The 25968-nt window shown below is 41.0% G+C and overlaps 1 protein-coding gene across 5 annotated transcripts in view; it reads left to right on the top strand.

Moving 5' to 3' along the window:
• The window catches only part of LOC125885275 (CREB3 regulatory factor-like), a 54155-nt gene that overhangs the window by 7899 nt on the left and 20288 nt on the right, over positions 1-25968 (top strand). For 3 of the 5 annotated variants that reach the window (XM_049570822.1, XM_049570820.1, XM_049570823.1), the window contains 6 exons: positions 3032-3109; positions 4856-4920; positions 5058-5174; positions 7867-8650; positions 21034-21207; positions 22047-22236. In XM_049570822.1, coding sequence (XP_049426779.1) covers positions 4912-4920; positions 5058-5174; positions 7867-8650; positions 21034-21207; positions 22047-22236 — 1274 coding nt within the window. In that variant the 5' untranslated portion in view covers positions 3032-3109; positions 4856-4911. The remainder of the gene's footprint in view (positions 1-3031; positions 3110-4855; positions 4921-5057; positions 5175-7866; positions 8651-21033; positions 21208-22046; positions 22237-25968) is intronic. The other 2 variants (XM_049570824.1, XM_049570825.1) reach the window with 1 other exon arrangement.

Here is a 25968-nt window from a genome sequence, read left to right as displayed (position 1 = left end):
TCCTTCTGTTTGAGTCACTAAAAACAAACACTGCCCAGCTGTTTGAGAGTATTACTGAGCTTTTCTTTAAATATAGTTATGACTTAAGGATTTAAAGGAGACCTGTAGTTTCACGTAGCAGTGAACTTGCAACTGGGGAAACGCCTGTAACGGAGTACAGCAGCACTTTCTACTAGAGATAAAATGGTTACCAGTTTCACAATTAACCACAATAGAATTCCAGATGGTTAGTATTACTGTTTAAAATTTTAATGATCATTAAAAGCGTGTTTGATTACCACGCTTTGAAACATCGCAGCATGCAAGATGGGTCTATGTTGTCAGTGACGTACTGAAGCTTTCAGTGTTACCTTCTCTTGTTGTTATGCTGCTGTATGCATTACATCTTTTGCGATAACATCTTATGTAAATCACCCAACCCACAAATTATTTTCATTTATAATCCAGCAGTTGGATTTTGATGTTATGTTGTTATCGTACAACTTGGTGAAATGATTTCAATATGTTTCAGTACTTTTTGAACATTTTCAGTACATTTTAACAATCCTGCGATTTGGGAGGAAAGACGAAGACAAATATGAAAACAGATTTGAGCTAAACATTTCTCAGAGGCAAAAATTCGGGCTGCATGATGTTGGATTTTTTGGCAATACCAGATATGCCGATATATAACAACTTGTGTGGCCGACAGTTGTTATTGATAGTGATATTTTAACTTTTTCTCCTCACCTAAATTTAATAATCATCAAGTCTCTTCTGTAGTGGAATTGAGATCATATTATGCATGCATACTCTTCTCGTGACGGCCCACCAGCAGATGGAGACATGAAATGCAAAACTTTTCAACGTATGTAATATATTGGCTGATACCGATGACGCACTGATATTATCGTGCATCCCTATCTGCAATAATACAGATAAACGTGGTAATTTTGGTCACTATAATTGTGAAATAATTTTTTTATACCCTTTCATCTTTACTTTCTACTGAAAAAATTCAGAAATAAAATCTTCTAAACCGAAATCTGTCAATATGATCTGAAATTAGGCAGAAATTAAGGACATCGGCAATCAAATTACATGTCTCCCTGACGTTAGCATGCAGCTAAATGTAGCAGTGTATGTAATGTACACTAGCAGTAGTGTGCATGGAGCAGATGACATCAGCCTGTAGCCAAAGTAGGAAAAACATTCTCTGTCCAAGCAGCGCTCGAACATGATTGCAAAATTTAGTTGGCACTGAGTTTGAGAGAGAGGCTGAATAACTGGGAGATAAGTAACCACTGTAATATTGTCACTAGCCTCTGTGCTGATTTCTGCCGTTTGCTAACCTGTTGTCGGGCTCCTCTGTGATGTGGAACGTGACACACCAGAAACAAAATACCAAAAGGCATACTTGTCTGCTGTAGAGCCGTGTAGGCCTGCACAGCTCTGGTCAACTGGCAATGAGAAAGCCGCCTTTTGCCTATTTTTAACAGGCTTTCTCACTTTTAAAAAACCTGCATACGCGTGCTAATTTTGGTGGTAAAGGGGTGTAAGAAGTCGATAAAATAAAACTGTAGCAAACAAGGAACTTGGGCCAAAATATGAATGGTATTTGACTTCTCTTTTTGTTAGTTCATTCACAACAGTGGCAGTCATGATACAGTGTCATACAGCTAAATCCAGCTCAGCTAACCTAGCTAGCTTGGCATGTTTTGCAGTTAGCTGAAGGATCGCTAATGCTTAGAGAATATTAGCTTCCTCCTTGTTGCTCCTTTACCCCTTTTTATCAGTCACAGATGTGGCGTTTTAATTCTCCAATTGAGGTTTAAGTCAACCAGCGAGATGATTTTTGCAGTATCGGCTTATCATTGGTATCGGCAGATATTGGCTTCTTATTTTGATCAATGAATGAATATTTCATACATTGAAAAGTACTGGTGGGCATCACGAGAAGAGTACTCATGCATAATATGATGTTAACTCCAACACAGAAGAGACTTGATGATCACTAAAATTAGATGGGGACAAAAGTGGATATATATCGATATCGGCATCAGTTATCGGCCAAATTAGCTCTCATATATTAGTATATCCGGTATCGGCAAAAAATCCAATATCATGCATCCCTAATTTTTCCCTCAGAGGAATGTTTAGCTCAAATCTGTTTTCATCTTTGTCCTTATCTTTCTAAACTCACTCACTCGTTGAGCCTTTATTTCCACAGGCTGTTTAATTTTTAACAAATTAACGCCAAAGTTGGTCTTTGATGCATCTTGTGATAGTAACAACACACAGTGCTGAAATGACTAATGCTGGTTTGTAATTATCCACATATTCCTCTACAAATGTGACATGAATACTTTGCTCACTCTACACAGTGAAACTCAACCTTTATCTGGTGCATAAAAGCTCCTGCGTTTGCTATTTTAAATGCTCATTGTTGGCAGGTCTTTCTCAGGAAATGATTTGTCCTACATTTCTGTCAGCGGCAGCAGCAGCGTGTTTTTTTCATGTTGCATAAATAGGTGTATTAATAGAAAAAGTAGCCGGCCAAATAAGCAACAATAGCCACCATGGCTGAAGAGACAGAAGAGAGCTCCAACTGCTTTAATGTTTAACATCACAAACACAGAATACAAGATAAAAAAACCCACATCACAGTAAACAAACTAAATAAAGCAAAGTCTTACAGATTACTTCTGTGAACAGTTTCCTGCCGAAAGGTTTAAAAAATGTGTGTTATTATAAAGAAGACACATTTATAACTTGTATTTTATCTTCTCCTGTCATCTCTCCTTATTGTGCCGATCAAACAAAGTGAATTCAGTGACAGTGCACTAACGTGCTGCATCTCATCACCAAAACAATATAACTGTCCACGTCTCGAGCTCTAACTGAAACTGGAGTCTCTGCACAGATACATCCTCACACATCTCTGCGCTTTAACGATGTGTTTACTCCACTGTGTTATTGCTATATAATTTGCATCGTGGCCTCTGCTGAACCCAACTCTGATTTCCTCCTTCCCTACTTCTCTTTACTCTAGGCTGGGAGGCTGAGAGCTGCAGGGCTGCGACATGTGAAAGGAGCTCCACCCCTTGACCCTCTCAACTCTCAACCTTCGGTAAATTACATCATCTCCTCCTCTTCCTCTTTGTTTCGTCTTTGTAATGAATTCTGTGCTGCGTTCTCAATCACAGACTTTGTCTTTTTACTTTCAGCACGCACTGCAGCCGTGCTTACAAAGTGCAGACTGTTGCATGGAGTATGCACACAGTTGGGATCTACTACTTCACCATAACATTGTGCCTTGAACTTTAAACCTCTTTTAACATTTTAAGTACAAAGAAAAATATGTTTTTTGAATTGCAGTAGATCTTAAAGGGACAGTTCAGGTTTTTTTAAGTGGGGTTGTATGGGTTACTCATACATAGTCCATGTATTACATGCAGTAGATATCAGTCAGCATGCCTCCAGTTTGGAGAAGCAGGCTGGAGTCCAATATAGAAGATAAGCAATCTACTGCTGTGGAGGGGCCAGCAACAAAACATATTTTAGCCACCTAAAAAAATCAATATCTCTTTAAGTGTATGCTGTATTGAGAGTATTTTCACCGCTTTACTTTAATGTCAGACAGTGATTTCTAACGGGAAAATGAAGCAATGATATTGCTCTCTCTTCAAAGCCAGACTCCATTGAGAAAAACAGTGATTTAACATTGCTGAATACAGGAGCTGCTGGTCTACTGCTGCCTGGATCAGTTAATTTGTTTGTGTTATTGAAGCTGTTAACGACTTCTCAGTTACAATGGTCTGAGGGAAAGGTAAACCAGTGAAATGACTCTCAATATAGCATACACTTAAACTGATACAGATTTTTTCTAGGTGGCTAAAATATGCTTCGTCGCCTGCTTCTCCAAACTGGAGGCGTGCCGACTGACATCTACTGTATGTAATACACAACGACTATGGATAAGCAACCCATACAACCCCAATTCGAAAAATCCCTTTTAAAGTGTGCTATGCTGGAACTGTGGGCCTCTGTTTGGTAACAGTATCAGCAGTGAAAGTGAAACTGAAAGCCGACCTCAGATTCACTCCACTTGGCATTCTGACTTGTTATATTTGCTTTATTTTGGTGCTTTGTCTGCGATCGTTGGAGCTTCTTCTTGGACATGTGCTGCATTGGATCTGGCACCTGGTCACTACCTTTAAGTTTTAAATATAATATGCAAAGATATTTGTACATATATTTATTATTTTGACAGATTGCAAGTCAAAACTTCAGTGTGAATGGTAATTTCTGCATTTTATTGTCACAGAAAGAAATATACAAATCATGATCATGTGATTTTTGCTGGCGTCTGTACCACATAAGCGTGCTCCCTTATGTCTGGAATATGATTTGTAGGCCAGGGCATCTCTGTAGCACCACAATGCTTCATTTATTTGGGTATCTTGTGACACATTTTAGCTTTATCGAAAAACTTCAGCTCCTGTGATTTGGATATTGCACTTGGTCGTATTAGGATTTCGATAATGCTTTGATTAACTATGAAGCCCGACCGAAAAGGAATTCATGCACATCTTATAGTTATGTCAACCCTCATTTTAATTCACATATAAGAGTTTTGAAATAACTGAAAATAAGGAAGATGATGCAGAAGGCAGGATTTGTTCTGTGATTAGAATAATATCAAAGATGCAGTAGGACATCCTGGTGCTTCTGACACACTGTATTTGGGACATACTAAATCTTTTTTCGGCATACAACACAGTAGGGTGATGCTGATATTGGAACGCGCCGCTTCTTCTCCTCTCCTGTCTCCTCCTTGATGTCTCAAATCTGAACTTGGTTTGTGTTTTTGCAGCAGAACTCACTTGAACTGACGTTGTGACCGCGACCTGACACCCTCCTGCCTCGGGCATGCCTCAGGTAAAGTAGGAACACCCACTGAAACCTGCCGTCATTCTCACCCGTCACCTCTGGATGAACCTCCTCGTGGTCTTCCTGTTGGATTTCTGTCTCACTCTGTGTGTGCTGTGTGTGTGTGTTTGTTTCCTCCCTCACAGCCGGGTATGAATGGGATGGAGCCTGCGTTTGGCGAGGCCTATGGGGGACACAGGGGTCTGCTGAGCCCCTACCCTCTGGCCATGTCGCCACAGGGGGGCAGGACGGAGTACGACCAGGTAAGACGTCAGCAAAGTACGGCTCTTAGTTTTTTGGGGTTTTTTGGTTTTATTTTTTAATTCTATCTGTCCAGCAAAGTCCTGCATTGGAATGAGTACTCAGTGGGTGACCCGCAAAAAAGGTGTGGGTGGTAATTCATCTTAATTTTATTTCCGGGTTCAGTTCTGGGTCAAAAAAGAGCATGTAGGTAAGATTGCAGAGGGTTGTACGATAAGTATATTCTTAAAAAATTAATGTTTTGATTCTCTGACTGATGACTTTGTGCATCATCTCTGTCTTCTGTGCCAAATGAATACAAGAGCTGCTTCAAACAGGTGTGTTACTAATGTTAACTGTGGAGATGTCCTGCTCTTGAAATACCTTCATTTTAAAAAATAATAACTTTGTTTCATGTGGATGAAATGTCCCAAAAATGATCACGTAAAACATGCTGCCTAACCAAATTATTTGAACAGCGCATGCGTGGTTATTATAGGGTTTGTGGTTTTGGGTCAGGCAAAGAATCAGGAGCAGGTCTTGAAAGCAGGTCTTGAAAGTCAAACCTGTGCAGGATGTGTTCCCCAGTATGCCTCAGCCCTTAAGAGTCCTCGTTCAACCCCAGAGTTCACACACATCCTGTGGAAAATTTGAGTTTCTGTCATGATTTTACGATGATTTTTAAAGTTCTTTAGTTTTAGCCAGTGTCCTGCCTTACCTTGACACACCCTTAGATTCCAGCAAACGATACCTCGAAAGTCATTGGAAGTGTGAAATTAGGTCCAGTAGATGTTTATACTACGGATTTCAGTCAATTGCATCCACCTGGCATCTCAGGTGTGACTCAGTCTGTGAAGGCCATGAGGGAGAAAACAGCCAATTAAACTCCATTCTGATGGGATTGGGCCCATTTTGATAAAGGCCTTTTTGTTTAAGTCAGAAAGGTGCAGGTGTTACTCATAACATCAGCTGAGCATGGCTCAAGTCTGTTCAGGTCTCCCAGTGAGCCAGGACTCTGACACCAAAGCAGGTAAATGGGGTTCAGCATTCATTCATTTTATTATTTACACCTGTGCTTCCTCTACTGTGACATGCTGAAATGTCTCCAATGGTCTGTTTGAGTTGAAGGTAATTTATGCACCTCGGGTTTGGGAAGGTTTTCCCTGAGCACATTGTAAAATGGGGTCAAAATTTTGCCACTTGGAGCAGTTAACTTTACAATAATGAGCACAAAATTTGGTTCAAGACCAGGAAAGTCCCTGAAAATTTAGACTGGAGCCCCAGAGGAGCTCCAGCTTGTCAGAGGTGTAGACTCAAGGCGCATAACTTGGAGTCAAGTGGGACTCGGGTCACAAATTTGATGACGTTAGTTTCGACTTGACAAAATCAAAAAAGGCCTTCAACTCAACTTGACTTTCACATCACTGACTCGTGTCTTCACTTAGACTCGAGACTTAAATACTTAAAAACCTTTCTCCAAGCCAAGGTTATTTGAAAAGTGTGCGATGAATCAGTTTATTTCCCTTTATTCTGAATCTGCTAACGTTAACATTAATCTTTTTATTTAGAATTTGAAATTTATTATTCAGTGGTCAAAGGTCAAAGGTTACTGTGATGTCACAAAACATGTTTTTGGTCAAAGCTCAAGAACTTATATGTTAATTATGATAGAATTTCACATAATTGTCGAACAGGATAAAATGATGAAGTGCTGACATTTTATTTCCAAAAGGTCAAAGGTCCTCTTAACGGTGACATCATAATATTCTGCAAAAACACTTTTATGGCCATTATTCAACACCATAACTCAGGAACAGAACACTCTAATCTTGTGTGTACACCTTGAAACTGTGCTGATTGGATAGATCTGATGTGCTGCCAGGTTGATAACATGTGTGAAGCATCCATGGATGTAAACTGAAAGAGAAACCTGACTGGTTCGTGGAGGCACACAACTGCTAGTCACACTTGTATTAAGAAATAAAATCTAATTTCAAACCTTATTATTCGGTTGTTATAATGGCATTACATTTTGTGAAAAGCATGTTTAAAATTTGGAACTCAAAGTTCAGGGCTTTGGACTTGAGCACAAAGACTTGACTGACTTGTAACTTGCAAAACAAGGACTCGTTACGGCCTCTGCAGCTTGTTAATGGCAACATTCACTCAGCTTATACGATGAAAAAAAAACGCATGAACATGAACGTACATGTTTATATAATGGAGCCTCTGCACCATCACTTCCTGCAGGTGATCCTGTCTTTGCTTGTCTGCCTTTGTTCAGCTCAACTGATTATTTAGCAGCACTTAATGAGCAGTGTCACTTTGCCGGCACCAGTTTTTCCTCTTTTAGTGTTAAAGCATAGAGGCATTGAGACAGAGCTGTGTGTAGATAATTAAATTACAGATTAATAATACTAATGTCATTAATGGTATTAAATTAAAGTCTTTTATAAGCCCTCCTGTGATGAAGATCACATTATGTTCCTGCAGATTATCATTGTATAGAACAAGCTCCTGTAATTTGCCTAAAATGCTGCCTGGAACGATAGGTTTAATTACCAAGCAGCAGGGCAAATATTTAATTACTGACCTCCTCCTGTATTTTATATTATAGCATTGCACGCTGACATGTGATGCAGGAGCACTATTAAAACTGCAGTCGATCTCTCTGTTTCAATTCACTCATATTTAAGTATCTCTGTACCCTTTTAGAGCGTGCTCCTCATGCTGGGCTCCCCGGCATCGCCAAGGAAACGGCCCTTTGAGTTGCTAAGCGACCTGGTGGACGATGGTGGCTTCGGCGAGGACCTGCACCCGGAGCGCTGGGACGTGTCCGCGTTGGACGAGATGGCTCGCTACACCAAGCTGGGCCTCGGGGTGGGAGGGGAGCTGCTGGCCTGCTCTGAGGAAGCCGTCCTGATGGGCCGCTGGGGGAGGAGCCGGGAGGAGCAGGAGGAGGAAGAGGAGGAGGAGAGGAGGCGGAGGAACAGACACACAGCACCTCCCGTCATCCAGGAAGTCCTGGCCACTGCCGCAGGGAGGGAGGAGGGGCGCACCTCTGTTGCCACGACAACAGAGAGGGAGTTATGTGTTGCAGGAAGAGCGCCCGGAGGAGGACAGGATGGGGGGATGCCGGGGGAGCGCACAGTGGAGGTTTATCAGGTGGCACAGGAGGAAGAGGAGGTGGTGGCGGCGGCGGTGGCTGGTGCAGCTCTGGAGCACTGCAGCGAGGAGCACAACTACTCCCTGAGCCAGGGAGAGGAGCTGGGGGCAGGGCCCGGCCACAACTCCCAGACAGAGGGGGAGACACAGCAGGAGGTGCGGGGCAGGGAGGAGAGCCAGACCAAGACTGAGCTAGATCTGGAAGACGAGGAGCAGGAAGAAGAGGAGGAGGAGGAGGACGATGAAGAAGAGGAGGAGGAGGACGAAGGAGAGGAGGGAGCGGAGGAGACGGCGGTGGAGGCTGAACTCTCCAGCTCCTCAGAAACTGAATGTGGTGAGTTCTTCAGTTTGTCTGTATCCGAGGACACCTCGGCTCATCACGGCGCTGCCAGCAGCCCGTCTGCCCACACGGAAACCATTTTAATCTGTCTCAGGTCCAGACGCAACCTCAGACCGCCTGGTGCGACTTGGTTGGCTGAGCAGAGGCATATTAAATACCAAAGTTGCGGGTGTAATTCCCGGACAACATACCGCCTCAGTGGCTACAGTTTTACTGTTATGAAATGGCTTTGAGGGTTGGAGCCTCTTCATGTATACAAATACCATCTGCAGCCGCCACGCTGCTCTGTCTTTGTAAGGGGAGGGGATGCTTGTAGTCCAACATGTTAAATAGGGTATGAAAGTTGGTACAGATTGTTAAACAAGCGTTACAGTAGAGCTGGAGTTTTAAGCAGCTTCAAAGGCAACACAAACATGCCAGCTACAGACTGCAGCGTGCGGCTGGTGCCTCATTATTTCTTTATACCTCACTTAGCTCTCATTCACAAATATTGTGGGTTCACAGCAGAACTAAAACAGTCATCTGATTAGTTAAATCTGTAGCTATTTTGATATTTATTACATCATTTGATTTATTTTTTTTTTCAAATTGCCAAACATTTGCTTGTTTCTGCTTCACAGTAAACTGATTGATTGATTTTTTTTTTTTTACTTCTAAACAAGAGAAAAATCATGCCCATAATTTTTTTTTAATTTTAGCTGTTCAATATCCATCAACAGCATAAAAAGTAATTAAGTGGAACTCAATATAGCTCCAAAAAACATGTTTTTAAAACACTTAATTAAAGCCAGTGGTGTGAATACATATAAAAAATTAAATAACAACAAAACATATGTCTTTGGACCTAATTGTTTTTGCTCAAGGTCCCTTTTTTTGAAATTTAAAGCCACATAGAAGCAGTAAATCACAAAGACAATCGGGAAAATACAATTAACCCAGTCAGTCAACAATCACTAGTGCATACAAATGAATTCAGTGTGATGACAATCTAGAAAAGTGAAATAGAGAATTGGGAAACCAAACAAAAACATAAAAATAATACATGAATTATCATTTAAAACAATGAGTAAAAAAAATGACCAAAAACACGTAAACTACATATAATATGGAGTCAGTATTACAGGACTCTTTTATAGAATAGTAAATTTTCTACAATGTCACATATACGAGATCTTTAATCCACAGGTTGAAGGTTGAAGGAAGTTCGTCCTCACATTTAGGCAGTACAAGTCTTTGAGCTAAAAGAGATGCAAAATCTATCATAAATTTTTTAAGATTATCCTTTTGGCTTTTTGTCTTTATTGGATAGGACAGTCCAAGCATGAGGGGGAGAGAGTGAGGATGATATGCAGCAAAGGGCTGCAGGCAGGCCGCTGCAGCAAGGGCGTTGCCTTCATATATGGGACGCCTGCTCTCCCCACTAAGCCACCAGGCACCCCGCAAAAGCTATCTTTTTTTTTGGGCTGACAGCTAAGATGTTCATGTTGAGTTACTCCAAATACTGCAGTAGTAGCAGATGGTTCTGTGGGTACTTCTGAAACATCCAATTTTTTTGGGTCTATATTGAGTTCCACCGAATCACTTTTATACCACTGAAGCATGGTGTCCTCTGCAGTGGACAGATTCAGATTTTATGATTTTTTTCTGGTGTAGTTTTTTCTTATTTCTGACTTAGTTGAAAAATATAGATTTTATTTTTTGCCTGTTTGGCTTTCTGAGAATAAAAGGATGTAACAGTTCTTCCTGAGGTACCTGGTGCAGCTTCTCTTCCCTCTGCTATTTTGAATTTATGATGCAGTATCTCAAAATGATAAAGAAATACGAAGATAATAGTCAAATGGAATTGTAGACAGCTCTTGGGTGACTGGGACGTGGTACTACAACTTCAATAGTTCAAAATAGCTTCCTGATATCTGTCCATAGCTGTGGACACTGTGCATGAAAGGGTTAAGTTGCAGAGAAAGCAAAAATCCTTTCTTTCTGTTATAGATGCAATTCCTAAACTCCACTTCTTTCTCAGACCTCCTATTATATCTCAAGAAATCTTAATTCTAAGTGTAGATTCAATACTTAAATCAGCACTCGTCCTGTCAGGCCTGTATCTATATTTAGAATGTGCACAGACTGCCTTTATCTTACAGTTGAATGTACCAGTAGGCTACTCGAGATGGACAAGTCATATCAGCAGCTCTCACTTGTCACTGGCTAGCGTGCTGTCATGGACAAAAAAAGATGGGCATTTAATTTTAGAAACAAGGTGTCGAAGGCGCTTATCGTGTTGGTGGAGGAGAGGAAACCCTGCCTTTCATTGGGAAGTTTTCTTCTCAGTTATTTGAATTTATTTTAATCAATCAATTATTTAATTTGGATGACTTATTGAAATTTAAAACATCAATATACAGTTTGAGGAGCCTTTCAGTCATTATATTTTGATGTTCATGTTGTTCCCTGACTACATTGTCATTACCATGCAGACCTTAAAACAGTGCTGCTGCCATTTTTGGCAGTTATTTTGAAGTAAGTACAGGGTCTGTGCCATGATCGGGATATCTCGAAGTTAGGACGGTTCTGTAATAGCTGAATCACCTAACATAAGACAGGATTTTTCCTAAATGCACTTTAGAGACATGTTTCTGCAATACCAAAGATCCTAAATGTCCTAAACTGAGATAAGAAAGGATTTCAGACAGACCTCTGGAACACAGTGTCGTCCTGATGCTGTAGCTTTGACCTTTGACCTCCCTGATTACTGTGCATTCACATCCTGCAAGGAAGAAGCCAAATCTAGATGATGATGACAGCTAAACAAACACAGACTGACTTATTGACTTTATGTCTTCAATCCTAGAGAGACATTTGTTACACAGCCTGCACATGTACACACGTTTCACATGAAAAAACATATTGGTGAATTTTATTCACACATTAGATTTAAGTTTGACTAATGAGCTCGGCAACATTGAGTCATTCTGTAACCTAAAAACTCTTGTAGCAAAATGTTATCTGCTGTTCTAAATGTATCATCAAGTTATCGTGGAGGATATACGCAGGTATGTGAGGTATACCCACTTCTTTATCTTACTCTATCCATTTACAGTTTACCCACCTACCAGCCAAAAAGCCATTTTAATATACAGGAGAGAGCGCCCACTTCCTCCTTGGTAACCTAACAGTACACCGACTTCATCAGCTACCACTACATCACTGTGTGTCACCCACATTTGCAGCATATTAATGTAACTTTAAAGGTGCTCTGTGCAAAATTGAGAGTGTATGAGCTGTAAAGGCGTCCTTTAACGTCGGCATGATGCCGGCGGCATCAGGGGGAAACACGGTGGGACAAAGATAACAGTTAGGGCGGCAAATGTCTGAGTGGGCACGGTGGGAGGGGTGGTGGATGTGTCCAACAAACAACGACTGTCACCCGAGAGAGAGGTGTTTGCGTCCCGTAAGATTCTAAAGCCAAACCCTGTTCTTTTTCCCTAAACCCAACCACGTGTGTTTGTTGTTGAAGAACAAAAAAATTGTGGTGTTGTACCGACTTAATGCTTTTATTTTGAAAGAGACTATAAACGTAAACGCTAAATTTCCTGTGAAAGCGGAAGTGTATCTTGAAAGAAGACAATGCACGTAACAGGCTGAACTTGACACAGCGTCCCAGAACGTCAACAACCAATGTCGTATGTAGTCGTGGAAAGTCCATGACCAAGCATGTGAATATGTGACACGGTTGGAGTGAGAATGTGTAGGTTGTCTGCACACAACAGACAACAGGTTCTCAACATGGAGGTGGCTGAAGTAGCAGCCAGTGGTGCTAACTCCATAAACAGTGCTAAACTGCAGCAACAGTGCTGACAGAGCTTGCGGTGTTAACTGGGGGGAACAGGATTTGCATTTCCTAGGATAGCGAGGGCATGACCCACCCTACTCTGCCTTACTGTGCCTTTGACCGCCTTAAATCAATCCCACGCCTCTTGCCCAAACCTAGACTCACAAGTCAGTCTTTAGACGCTTTGCTTAACTAAAGACTGATGTCGTTCTCCCTGATTTTGTGTTTACATGGACGGATACAATTTCAGAGTTTAAAAAACTCCCTATGTTGCAGAACCAATAGTAAATCCGCAGGGCGGTCCTTCGGTGGCTCGCTGAACTCTTGTGCTCGTAAACATAGTCCGACTGTGTGAAAACAAAGTCGCTGTAAGTCCTTCATTTCCACAACCTTGTGGACTGAGCACACGTTTGATAAAACAGAGTTAAATCTCTTGGCATCCATTTTCAAGCTTTCTGTGTGTTTGTTTCCTTGCGGACGAGAAAAGGGGGAGCGCACATTTCCGAGAAGGCGTGTCCTTTTCAAAAATGCAAGAGGCGTTGCTTTGTTGCCGGCCGTTTTCTCCGGTGTGTTAAACACACTTTAGAAAGGAGTGTCCCCAGACTATCAGAAGGCGGAGATCTCTGATTGTCTGGTGGCGAGACTAGCCGAAACCTAATCAATTTAACCAAGGAAGGCAACGGGTACTTGCCAGTCACAGGGCGAAACGCAGAATGGAGGGTGGGTGCCGCGCGCTTGTGACACTGCCGTCCAGATATCAGCGGTGGCGATGAGCTGGCCAGTGGAATAAAAAGTGACACGCGCACATAGCCAGACAAGCTTATCTCAACAAACCACATAGAAGTTTGGATTACAACACACACACAGGTTTTGTTACTTCATTTTCTCCTCAAGATGCCATTAGAATATATTTTTACATAGCAAATAGTGTTTTGCTGCTGCATTGACGCTCTGAATGTTGCATACAGAACCATAAAGAAGAACAAATGCACAGGGCAGCAGCTACCATTCAGAAATTTCAGTGTTTTTCTACCTGGGGGTAGATGACCTTGTGCAGTTACATTCATGTATTTTTAGACTTCATACATCTAAAATTTACTGGGGAGCAAAAATAAATAAAGAATTCTCCTTATCTCCACACGAATTTATTCTTACTGGTGTGTCAGAGGCATCGGAATAATCATGACCTCAGTCAGAATTTCTAAAATCCTGGCCTTGGCCCAGAGAACGAATTCCTCCCTCAAGGCTGCACTGGCCTTTAAATGTCTTACTTTAGTAGTAGAACATGTTACGAAATGATTTACTCTGCATAAAAATAGCCGTAGTAATAGAAAATCACTAGATTGATACATGATTTTTGCACATGAATTATTTCAGCTGCAGCCTCTTATCACCCAGAGTTGAGAAATCTTCGAACAGTTTGTGGATTTACTCCAAGAACCAGCCACTTATTGCATGACCTGTAGCCTCACTTTGGACTCACTGTGGTTAAAGGTGCATTCTGCTGAATTTACATTTCTGAGTCCATGTACTCGTCAGACTGTTGAGCCTGTGAACATGGTTGTGTTGTGTTTATTGTCTTCTGCTGCTCTGGAGGACTACACTTTTTTTTTAACAGAAAACCTGGGTTATAAAGTTTTGGGTCTTTACCAGGCATGTAGAGTTCAACAGAAGATGCTGTCAGGTTGCATTATGGGAGTCGTAGGAGCCAGTGTTTTCAGGTCTCAACCCACACAGTCAGGATTTCTTAGACTGCTGCATCGTTTTTTTTTAAGAGGCACAATATTGAATCGTTGGAGTGTCCCCTTTAAGAACTACTTCACCCCCACCAAATGACTATTTGTATATCAGTTACTCCTCCAATGCTACGTTGAATTTTTGAGGAAGATTTTCTTTTTCTCACGTGCTTCTGGTGAACGAAGATTTCAGAAACAAAGACAAATCTTGATGAATTGAAGTCATAGGAGACCGGGGTTAAAGTGGCCAAACTATATCAGAACATCCATTTACAAACTCTCACACAACTCGTGCAGTATAATCCAAGTCTTATTTATCCAGTTTTATGTTTAGCACCTCCCGAACAGACAGCCTTCCTGATGGGGAACTGAATTGACAGTGAAACTTATCTATTCTCTCTTTAAAGCCAGACTCCATTGACAAAAACAGTAATTGTACCTCGCTGAACGCAGGAGCTGCTGGTCTACTGCAGCACTTGATTGGTAGTTAGGAAGTGTTATTGTGTGATTTAGGTGAATCCAAACTGACCCTTTAAAACACTTAAGTCAAACGGTAACACAAACAAACTAACTGTTTGAGGCCGCGGTAGACCAGCAGCTCCTGTGTTCAGTGAGTTAAAATTACTGTTTTTGTCAATGGAGTTTGGCTGTGAAGAGAGCATAGATAAGTTTCACTCTGGGTTTAGTTCTGAGCACATAACTGGATGAATGAGAATTGGATTTTACTGCATGAGTTGTGTGAGAGTGTTTAGACGAATGCTTTGATATAGTTTTGCTGCTATGAAACATGGACCCCTATGACTTTAATTCATCAAGACTTTTCTGTGTTTTTGGATTCCTTGTTTACCCTGGAGGCTTGCGAGAAACATGAGATTTTCATCACAAATTGACCTTAACATGGGGTGAGTAATTGATATACAAATGGTCATTTCGGGGATGAAGAGCCCCTTTAATTGAATTATTTTTAAGATCTTGTGCAAATCAACATACAGACAAAAAACAGAAGCGAGCTTTAGGCGCAGAGGTGATAATCTTTGTAATACATCCATCGAGACATTAAAGCAGCATTCTTCCACATTAATGAGCAGAAGCCTGTTGTTCAGATGAAGCTGAATGACGTCAGAGTCAGTGGTGACTTCATGTCCAGACTACAGGACACGAAACATAAACATATATATTAGATAACACACATGTAAACTGACTTCACCTCAGATTACCATCTTTTTTCCCAGGCTCTCTCTGTCTCTGATCATCCTGCTGTTAGATAAACAAATCTCAGGCCTGTTGTTGGAAGGTAATGGAGAGGTCATTTGGCTCGCTCTCAAAGAGCGACCGGGGTCATATTTCGACGGTCGTGAGACGCCATTGTTGCTCTCTGTTGTTGTGGCTGCGTGTGTGTGTGTTTGCCTGGTGGAGCTGTGTGATGGACGGAAAAGTGTGTTTTGTTGCAGCGAGGTGGTGGTTGAGTGAGCTTAGGAGATTCGACAGAAGGCTGAAAAGCATTGTGTGTGTGTGTGTGTGTGTGTGTGTGTGTATATATAATCATATATAAAACAAAGGCTGTTGGAGTAAAAGATCGGGTTGAGGGCAGAGTGCAGACAATGGCGCTATCTGCAGACTGGACCAGATGACATGATGTTACATAAGCCGTGTGTGTGTGTGTGTGTGTGTGTGTGTGTGTGTGTGTGTGTGTGTGTGTGTGTGTGTGTTTGTGAGAAACAGATAGCCCCTGCTAATGGCTAGGATAGGCCTTCATGGTTATTAACTTTCAATCTGATTTAATCCCACTAGGAATTACTACTTTCATTATTTGCAGCGTGTTTTCTTTTTTTTTGTCTTCTTTTTTTATTATTATTATTTTTTAAACTCAGCTCTGGTGGATTTGAAGAAGCGTCTCTTCTGCTGGTGGAGCTTTGCATGTTGTATTATTTATGATAGCATTATTCATGGCTCTGTGCGCCTGAGGCTAATCTTCTGTGACGTCTGTGTGTTCGTGTAGGTGTCTGCCTCTGAAGCAGCATACATGCACACAGTTTTAGCTGGCGGTGGCTTTGTCATTAGGACATACAGCATGTGTTTGTGGATTATGGTTCACAGCATGATTTCAAACCAGGCAAACGTCAACATTAATACCTGTCAGTTATGATTGGGGTTTCATCTGTCATATTAACTCGCAGGGTATTTCTCTTCTATTAAATATGTTACATATGGCTGTCAGTGTTGTCCACCTCCATAATAATGGATGAGATTCTGTTTTCTTCATAATATATGAATTAAACAGCCTGGAGTATTGATTCTGCATTTGGATCATTGCATCACTGCTTCTCTATGTCGGCCCCAAACCCCAAGTGACCAGATTACATTCAATAACTGTTATTATGCCTCTGCACTGTTAGCAGCTGTGGTTGGAGGCATTATGTTTTTGGGTTGTCCGTCTCTCTGTACGTGTGTCCCATTCTTGTGTGAGCGATATCTGAAGAACACCTCGAGAGATTTTCTTCAAATTTGACAAAAATGTCCACTTGGACTTAATGATAAACTAATTAGATAGGTCAAGGTCACCGTGACCTTTCTTTCATCTCATTCTCGTGATAGCAATATCTCAAGCACCTTGAGGAAATTTCTTCAAATTTGGTGCAAACATTCACTGGATTCAGGGAGTGAACTGATTTGATTCGGTGGTAAAAGGTCAGAACCACTGTGACGTCACTGTGACCTTGCGTCTATCTGTTTTTCATGAACGAGATGTCAGGGCTGCCCCCTTAATAGCCGACCAAACGTTAGTCGACCAGAAAGGTCATTAGTTGGCAACATCCTATTGGTCTCTGAGTCGCAGAAAAAAAACTTAACTTGAAACTCTACTAGGAGCTGCGCCTTGTCAAAGGTCAGGGTCACTGTGACCTTGCGTCTATCTGTTTTTCTTGCCTGTGGATATCCTCATTCATCCAGGTCATAGTTATCTCAAGGCAATTGAATCGAACGCAACTGGACTTGGTTTTGTCTTAGAAATCTGTTTTTCATGAGCAAGATTTCAGGGCTGCCCCCTTAATAGCTGACCAAATGTTCGTCGAACAGAAAGGTCATTAGTTGGCAAGACTTTATTGGTCGCTTAGTCGTGAAAACAAAACAAAACTTGAAACTCTATGAGGAGCTGCACCTTGTCAAAATAAATCCACGTCTGTATGACTGGACCATGTGGGAATTTAATTTGAAAGGACAGACACAGGAATTGTCCACGCTCAGCAGTCAGACAGGAGTCAGGTTAATCTCCAGGGCTGGTACCTGCGGTTATTCCACAGGCTAGTTAATAACATGTCGGGCAGGAAATCCAAAGTGTGGGATCATTTTGAGAAGGTGAAGGACGAACCCAAGGTGATATGTAAACTCATCTTCATTGGTCGACTACAAACATGACGTATCATCTGAAACATGGAAGTAGCTACATGCCCATTAGCCCACAGCGTCATTAACAGGCGGCTCGTTCAGTGTGTGACGTGCACTTGGAGATAAAATATAGGCCTATATTACGAAACGATATGAGCTGCACTTATATAGATATTATTAATATTAGTAGATACAGGCCAAATATAAGGATATTGTTGAACTCAAGCTGTGTTTCCTGGAATCAAAGTGATTGCAGCGGACTAAAGGAAAGTTACACCAGGGTGAGATTCTCCTTGATGCAGCTAGAGTAGATGTTATAATATGTGTTATCACAGGTCAGTCAGAGTTTAAACAAACTCTTTGATGGTTCAGCTGCTCTGTCACCTCTGTGAGTTCATTGTAATTTTTAAAAAATATATTTTATTTCGAGGCTTTTCCTAAAAGGACGAGATTAATCAACAGAAACAGTCAAGCGATAATAATGAACCTTATTTACAGAGCACTTTTCATACAAGAGATTCAGCTCAAGATTAGACAAAAAAAAGACAGTGGATGATAAACGAAATATATAAGTGAAGATAAAAAGTAAGAATTAGAGAATTAATGTAAAATAATAATAATAATAAGAAGAAGAAGAAGAAGAAGAAGAAGAATTACAGTTATTAAAAGCCAGACTAAATAAATAGATTTTCAGCTGTCGTTTAAAAATGTTCGCAGAGCTCACATCTCTGATAGCTTTTGAAATGGTATTTCATCATTTTGGAGCATAATTAACAAAAGCTGCGCTGCTTATTTTCTTGTGCCTATAATTGTGTGTATTTACAAACCCAGCAGTGGAAGATCTGAGAGCTGGTGTCGGATTATAGAACGACAGAGCGTCTACAATGTAGGCCAGTCTCAAACTATTAAGAGCTTTAAAAACAAGAAACAGAAACTTAAGATTTATTCTAAAAGACACTGGGAGCCAGTGGAGTATTGCTAACGCCAGGGTAATGTGCTCTATCGTCTTTGTTTAGGTTAATAATCCGCAAGGCCGGTAAACGTAGCATTGCATTAATATATTTGCAGTAAAAGCACTAATACATTTTTCAGCATCTTTCAGCAGCTGTACCTTGGAGATGTTGCTTATGCGAAAAAGCTTTTTTGGTTACCTGTCTTATGTGCAAAGTAAAAGTTGAATCTAAATCTAGAATAATGTGGAGGCATGTTACTTTAGCTCTGATCCCAGGAGCCAGATGCACAAGCTTGCAAAGGAATAGATCTCTAAGAGTGCTCAAGATTGTTATGCATTAGATCTCAAGGAAGGGCCATGAGAAATCATCAGGGTGAGTTACTCTTCCTCCCCCGGCCTCGTCTAGATAAGCAAGAAATGGGTCCTACATAGTTTTTAATTTAGCTGGTTGTCAAGAATCTGAGTCTTTCCATCTGTATTACTGAAATAATGTCAGCCATCCATCACTGGGAAGAACGGGGAGGAGAGGGTGATTTTCATCCTTCCAAATCGTCTTTTGGCGACAGTCATTCCCTTGTTAATTGTAATTTAATGCGGTGAAATCAAAACAGAAGATACAATCAGAGATTGATGAGAGAAACAGACAAAAGAGAGACTTTTGTAAACTACTCACGGTAAAACCTTTTGAGGACCAGCTGAAATAGTGGCTCTAACCCAGTTTGTTTAATATTTCGTTTTCTTTGATGTTATTGTGAACAGCCAGATTAGTGTGATGTTTGTCGTGATTAATCACACTCCGCAGAGCAGGGTCTTCAATGTTTGTCAGGCCAAGGACCCCTTAGCTGAAAGACAGATGGAGCAGGGATCCCCGAATTACATGTATTGAATAAAATTGTATTGCATAATAAAACGGGCCTATAATAACGTGTATGGCAGCTTTAAGTGTCACGTATAAAGGTACCTTTTATATTAACCACATAATACTAAGCTATTATTTTTATTCAACCAGGAAGTCCTATTGAGACTGAAAATCTCTTTTACTAGAGAGACCTGGCCAAGGTAGCAGCCAGTCAAAACACATTTAAAATACAATACATACAATATATAATACACAAATCTGCAATAAAATAACAACTATTCAAACGTAGAGGCCTCTCAAGAAAATAATTTATAATAGAAAATTATAGATAATTATTGACAGATTTATATATTTATACATCATGGGTTCATTTGGCAAAGCTTCATTGGTCACAGCCATCAGTGTTGCACACAGTGAATTAAATATTAAATACATATATATATATTTTTTAACAATAGACTGATTTATCTTTACTAAAATATGTTGGATTCATATTAATGTGTATTTTCAGACATATTTTAATCTTTAAATGAATGGTGTGTGTGTGTGTGTGTGTGTGTGTGTGTGTGTGTATATATATATATATATATATTTATATAGTGATTACCTCCTGTCATTTCTTTTTTCCTGTCCTGTTTTTTATCCATCAGAAACACTGAGACTCCCGCGCTGGCTGTACCCTTTTCATCTTGTTTCATAAATTGCTCATGAAGCCATGCTTCAGAAAGAATTGTTCAAGGGCTTTTTTTTTTTTTTTACCCTTGCAGCTTTTTGTTGTCTGAATTAAAAATATATATATTTAGCAGCTTTTTTTTATAACATTGTGAAAATCCACTGAGCTACACTGAAATTATTCGAAAGCAAATTTCTTATTTGTTGCCTGAAGATTTGTGTCACGATTATTCTGGCCTCAGTAATTGTGATTCATAATGTTATTCTGATAATAATCAAAATATGGTTAAAACTCTTTCAAGGGCAATTAATTTACATTTTAATTAACATTTTATTAAGAAACAAATGTGTTTATTGCATCACAGATGGAACTTTTTTAGTCATGATGATAATAATGATGACACATTTTATTTATAGGCGAAAACACAGTTTTAAAAAAAGCAGCAACGTATCAATAGATCATAAAATCAAACAGTTATATACAATAAAAATTAATAAAGTGACTAGATAGAGGTAAAAATTAGAAATACTAGGTATGAAATCATCAAAGTCATCGTCAGTGCAGCTCACCATATGTGCGTCGTATGTGTGAAGTGAACATCCTTTAGTGGAGAACAAATAAACAATGTTAAAGTGCAAGACTTTCCAGCTATTTGAAATTATGTCAATGCTTGATTAAAATCGTTTCTGTTTCGGTTGGTGCGTATTCAGTCCGTTTTTGCTGGGTCTCTTTTATTGTTCCTTGCCCAGCAGTCTCTTTGGGTGCTGCTGAATATGATATTCAGAATTATCCAATAACATAAATTCACCATGATCATCTTATTGTGTGTTTTTTGTATCACGATGCACCACAAAGTCACATGTTGGCGCATCCCTCTTCACTGCAGACTTCAGTGCGTTTGCATCAGCACTCAAACTCAGAATTCTCTTTGTGTTTCCCTTCAGAGGTAGAGGCCGAGCCAGTGAGGCAGCCGGGCGAGCGCCCGTCGAAGCGTCGCTGTTTCTGGGAGTACCGGCGTGCTCGAGAGTCGGCTACAAAGAAGAAACTGGGCGGAGACGTCCACTGGTCTCTGTCTTGGAGCTCCAGCACTCTACCCAGCACACTGTACCGCCGAGAGGGTGAGAACACTGCAGCACTATCAGGGTGCTGAAACGATGAGACTGTCAATAGATCAAGACAATTTATTTATGGAAATTTTGATTATTGAATAAAACATTTAAGGAGTCACATAAATGTGCTATTAGGTGATGATCAGACAGAATAGTCTGGTGACCCAATTAATCAGAAAGATGGCTGATAGATTAATTGTTAGTTGCAGTCCTGATCATGTAGAGGTGAAGCTGGGAGCGAATGTGTCAAGATCTCCAGAATTAGAGGTATTTTTTTTGCAGCAGGAGTCATTAAAACGATATTCACACTGCAGCTGAAAGTGTCCCATTTCTTTTCTCTCATGTGACACCAATCGGATCGGGACCCTCAGGCATGTGCCCTACATACAACTTTCATGTCAAAATCTGAATTTTTCAACATTTCCTTGATAAGTGAATCTTACGTCAGGCTCGACTGTGGCTGTGCAGCAGTTTGGCAGCCTTTGTTCTTCAGAAGAATCCAGAACGACACAGTCCCTTTAATGCACAATAGAATAAAATCACAAACTAGCACTGCGTCTAAAATTAACATGTAAGATTGTGACATATTTATATATCCTGTAACTGAGTCCTGTTACATTTAATTAAGATATTTAAAGCTATGATGCCACTTTTGTAGCTGCATATTTCTAAGGATTTCTTGGTGACAGAGCATGATTTGGGACCTTGCCAGAGTTATGTGGATGTTGGACAAACGTTTGGCTGCACAGTATAAATTCAGATTTATGGGCACGCTGGTGGGTTTAAGATTGAGGATTGAAAGACCTTCACTGACAGGCATTGAATTCATAATGTTTTCCTTTGTCCAGGCAAAAAAGGGCGCCGCAAAGCTCGCAAGACAGACGCCAGCGACCTGACACCAAACCCCCAGAAGCTGCACAACATCGGGGAGCAGCTGCAGAAGCTCAACGCTGCCATCGACGGCATGGGCCCCGTCAACGACCTGCCCGCTGTGGCCCGCGCCCGATCCCGTAAGGAGAAGAACAAGCTGGCCTCCAGGTACCAGACTCCACTTACTGCCCTCCTACATCCTCTGCACCGAGCCAGAGCCCTGGAGACTTCCCGTATCGATTTTATCAGGCATGAGTGGGCATTTCGAGAGGTTTTTCAGTATTTGTAAAGCGTTTGCAGAAAAAAAATAGCAGAGAATCCTGCAGACCTCCGTTGTTTGGTATCTGCAGTCTTTAGCCTTCAAGATTGGTTTTCAAATATGTGGTCCATTTAAGTATCTGACCTTCTCATAGTGTTTCTGGAGGACAGAGAGAGAGAGAGAGAGAGAGAGCGAGAGAGAGAAGAATGCATTGAGAAAAGCAATTTAAGGTATAGTTGATTTGACTTGATAGAAAATCAGAAAATCCACAAAAAATGTTTGTATTTCCAGTGTCTTTACAGTGTTTTTATTCTGAAGTGTCAGGAGTAGGGTTCGTAAGCTTATGCTTATAGTACTTGAATTTGGCACTCAGAAGTGTAAGTACTGGAATACCTTGAAAAGCAGACATTTCTATGCCTCTGCTGCAGCGACAGACGAGCCTGGAGATATCATGTTTTTGAGTTGTATGTCTGTCTGGATGTCAGTCCATCCATCTGTCCCATTATCATGAGCGCAATATCTGGAGAACACCTTGGGGGATTTTGTTTTCTCCAAATTTGGCACAAATGTCCACTTGGACTGATAGGATTCTGATGGTCAGAGGTCAGTGTGACTTTGTCTTTGTCTCATTGTCGTGAACACAATATCTCAAGAAATCCTTGAGGGAACTTCATCAAATTTGGCACAAACATCCACTTAGACTCAAGAATGAACTGATAAGAATTTGGTGGTCAAAGGTCAAATGTTAAGGTCACTGAGACCTTGTTTGTCTCATTCTCATGAATGCGGTTTTTTTGGGTTTTTTTTCCAAATTTGGCGAAATATCCACTTGGACTCAGTGATGAAATTATTAGAATTTGGTGGTCAAAAGTGAAAGGTCACTGTGACCTCGTGAAAGTTGATTTTTTTTGCCGGCAACTCAAGACTTCATACGCTAATTATGGCACAAAAATGTCTAACAGGATAAAATAATGAGGTGATGACATTTTATATTCGAAAGGTCAAAGGTCAACTTTACTGTGACATCATAATGTTCTATGATATCACAATTCTGGCCATTACTCAACGTCATATCTCAGGAACAGAAGAGACATTTGGTCAGATACTAAACTGGTGACATTAATTTTGGGTATCCACCTTGTAGCTGTGCTGATTGTATCTTCTGGGCTGCCAGGGGAAGGTGTGTGAAGTATCCATGTTTTCACAGATGTGGACGTAAACTCTAAGTGCAACTTGACTTGTGCGTGGAGGCATACAACTGCAAAGTGATAATTCTAGTTTAACTTGGTCCCTGAAAAAGGTACTTAAATAAAATTGAGAGGAGAACAGAATGATAAATTGATTTATGAAACATACTAGGAAAATGTTTTAAACTGCTAAGACTGCCAGAGCTTGCAATTATTTTCTAACCCCATATTTGCAGAGTGATCTCGCAGTGCCAAAGGGTCGGTTAACTCCAGTAAATACTCAGCACCAGGATGTTTCACTAGCCTGTGAAACACAGAGTCAGCCGATAGCACAATTTGTGAGCTGTAATTTGGCAGTAAATAAGCAACCATGGTGGAGCTGCTGGGTGGATTTGTGTAGTTGGTTGGTTGGGGCGGTAGCTGTTAGCAGCTAGCTCCACTTGTTATCCGCGGAGCAAGCAGCCGCTGGACTTCACTTCAGACTCCACTCAGATCTGCAGTGTCTCGTGAAGGTTCATGGTTTGGTTAATGTTTGCTGTGTCGTGCTCTGTGCTTTGTCGATTTTCTTGCTTTTTCCAGTCACACGCATGAATAATAATAGCCAGTTAATTAATAATAAGTTAATTTTAAGCCCGAGCAGCATGTGTTTGCTCCATTTATAAATTTGCAGAGTTCTCTTGTAACAGATGGTTGTGGAGAAAACAATTGCATCCTTAAAAATTAAAGTGAGTGCTTGAAAAAGTACTTAAAAGTCCTTGAATTTGACTTTCCCCATCTGCATGAACCCTACAGGAAGCATTTGATTTCCTTTCCTCCCCCAGGGGTACACAGTGTACCACACTGAGGATGACCTTTTAAAACCTGAGGAAACTGCAACTACAAGCACATGCATCCCTGAGGACGATACACACAACATGAATGATTTGAAAATGTAGGTCATGAGGGTGTTTTTGAGTTGATTGGCCCTGTTTAATGAGTTTACCTTGGACATGAGCGAGATGGAATAAATGAAGGAAAGATGGAGGGAAGCGGAGGAAAACAGCAGAGGAGATGAGATGGAGGGAGGCAGGATGAGAGGATGAATAGGAGGAAATCAGGGCAGAATTGTGGAGGCAGACGAGGAGTTAGATGAGGAGGGTCACAGAAAGTTCATCTCTGGAGGGAAGAAGGGAGGGGGGGAGAATTTGGAGGAAAGGACATTATTACAGTCAGTTTAAAGAGGAGAGGGACTCTGGGAATATCTTATTATTCCAAACATATTGAACACGACACAAACACATCATCCGTTAGAAAGTTGAAGGAAGAAGCAAAAGAAAACTGAGAAGAAGACGGAGACAGTGAGGGTAAAGTATTCAGTTAGAGTCACCGAGTACTTCACTCATACCGCGCGATGTGACTGAGTTCATGTTTTAATTTAATATGCAGGAATTTCATCTGTGGAGATTCACATCTTATTGTGCTGTCATTCTTTGTGGCTGCCTGAGAACAGGTCAGAGTTAGCCGTGGGATTATCCTAACCGCCTCCAGTCTCTTCTTTTCTTTCTTTGTCAAAAACAAACCTGCCCGGGGCGTTCAGCCGGCGTTGGAAGAAATAAAAAAACGCCCAGTTGTTAGCTGTGGTGTCTCCAGCTTAGCCGGGCGCTTCAACAAACACAGTTAGGCATGGAAAGATCATGTCCTGGTCACAGACTTACAGGAATAATCCATCATTTTGGAAAATACAGTTGTTTACTTTCTTACTGAGAGTTACGTGAGGAGATTTATATCAGTTTAATCTCTGTGTGTTCAGCACAAAGACTGGAAGCAGGTGGAAACTGTTAGTTGAGCTCCATCAGAGGTGTCTCAAACAGCTCAGTTGTAGACACATTAGCCCTTTTTAGATAGGAATTGTGCAAATTTGCAGGAAAGCCCAATCAGTCTTTTTTTCAGCATTGGCAGTATAAAAACAAAATCGGGGAGTGCAGCAAAATGCCGCCTACCTCCTTTTTCGGGGCAATGGAGGGCGTGAGCAAGTAACAAAACGTTTAGCTCATCGTGTGACATAAACAGTGACGTGGGAGGGAAGCCGCGGCTGGTCAGTCGATTTTTCATGGATTCTCTCGTAAATCGTCGTTTTCTTCACCGTTCTCGTCATCTGGCGGTTAATGGCCTCTTCGTTTGCGAGGACAAGGAGGGCGCGCAGTCTCCTCAGTTGCTCATCTTTACAGTGTCTGTCAGGTTTGTGTTTCCCTCTTGCTACTAGCTGCTTGCTAATTCCTGCTATCAGCTGTTTCCTGTTTGTCCACCGCCAGTGGCTCGCACATGCAGCGTCATCAAGAGCTCCTCCCACAAGTCTTCAACAGCCCCTCCCATTGTGGAAGGCCACCTCTATCTTTTTAAACCAAAAGGGTTCCACAAATATGTCTACCCTACGAGGCGGAAAATTGGGCGCTTCGGATCAGCTCGCCAATCCGC

The sequence above is a fragment of the Epinephelus fuscoguttatus genome, linkage group LG3 (genome assembly GCF_011397635.1).
Source record: "Epinephelus fuscoguttatus linkage group LG3, E.fuscoguttatus.final_Chr_v1".
Lineage (NCBI taxonomy): Eukaryota > Metazoa > Chordata > Actinopteri > Perciformes > Serranidae > Epinephelus > Epinephelus fuscoguttatus.
The sequence above is the reverse complement of the archived record's forward strand: the minus strand, read 5'-3'. Positions and strand labels throughout refer to the sequence as shown.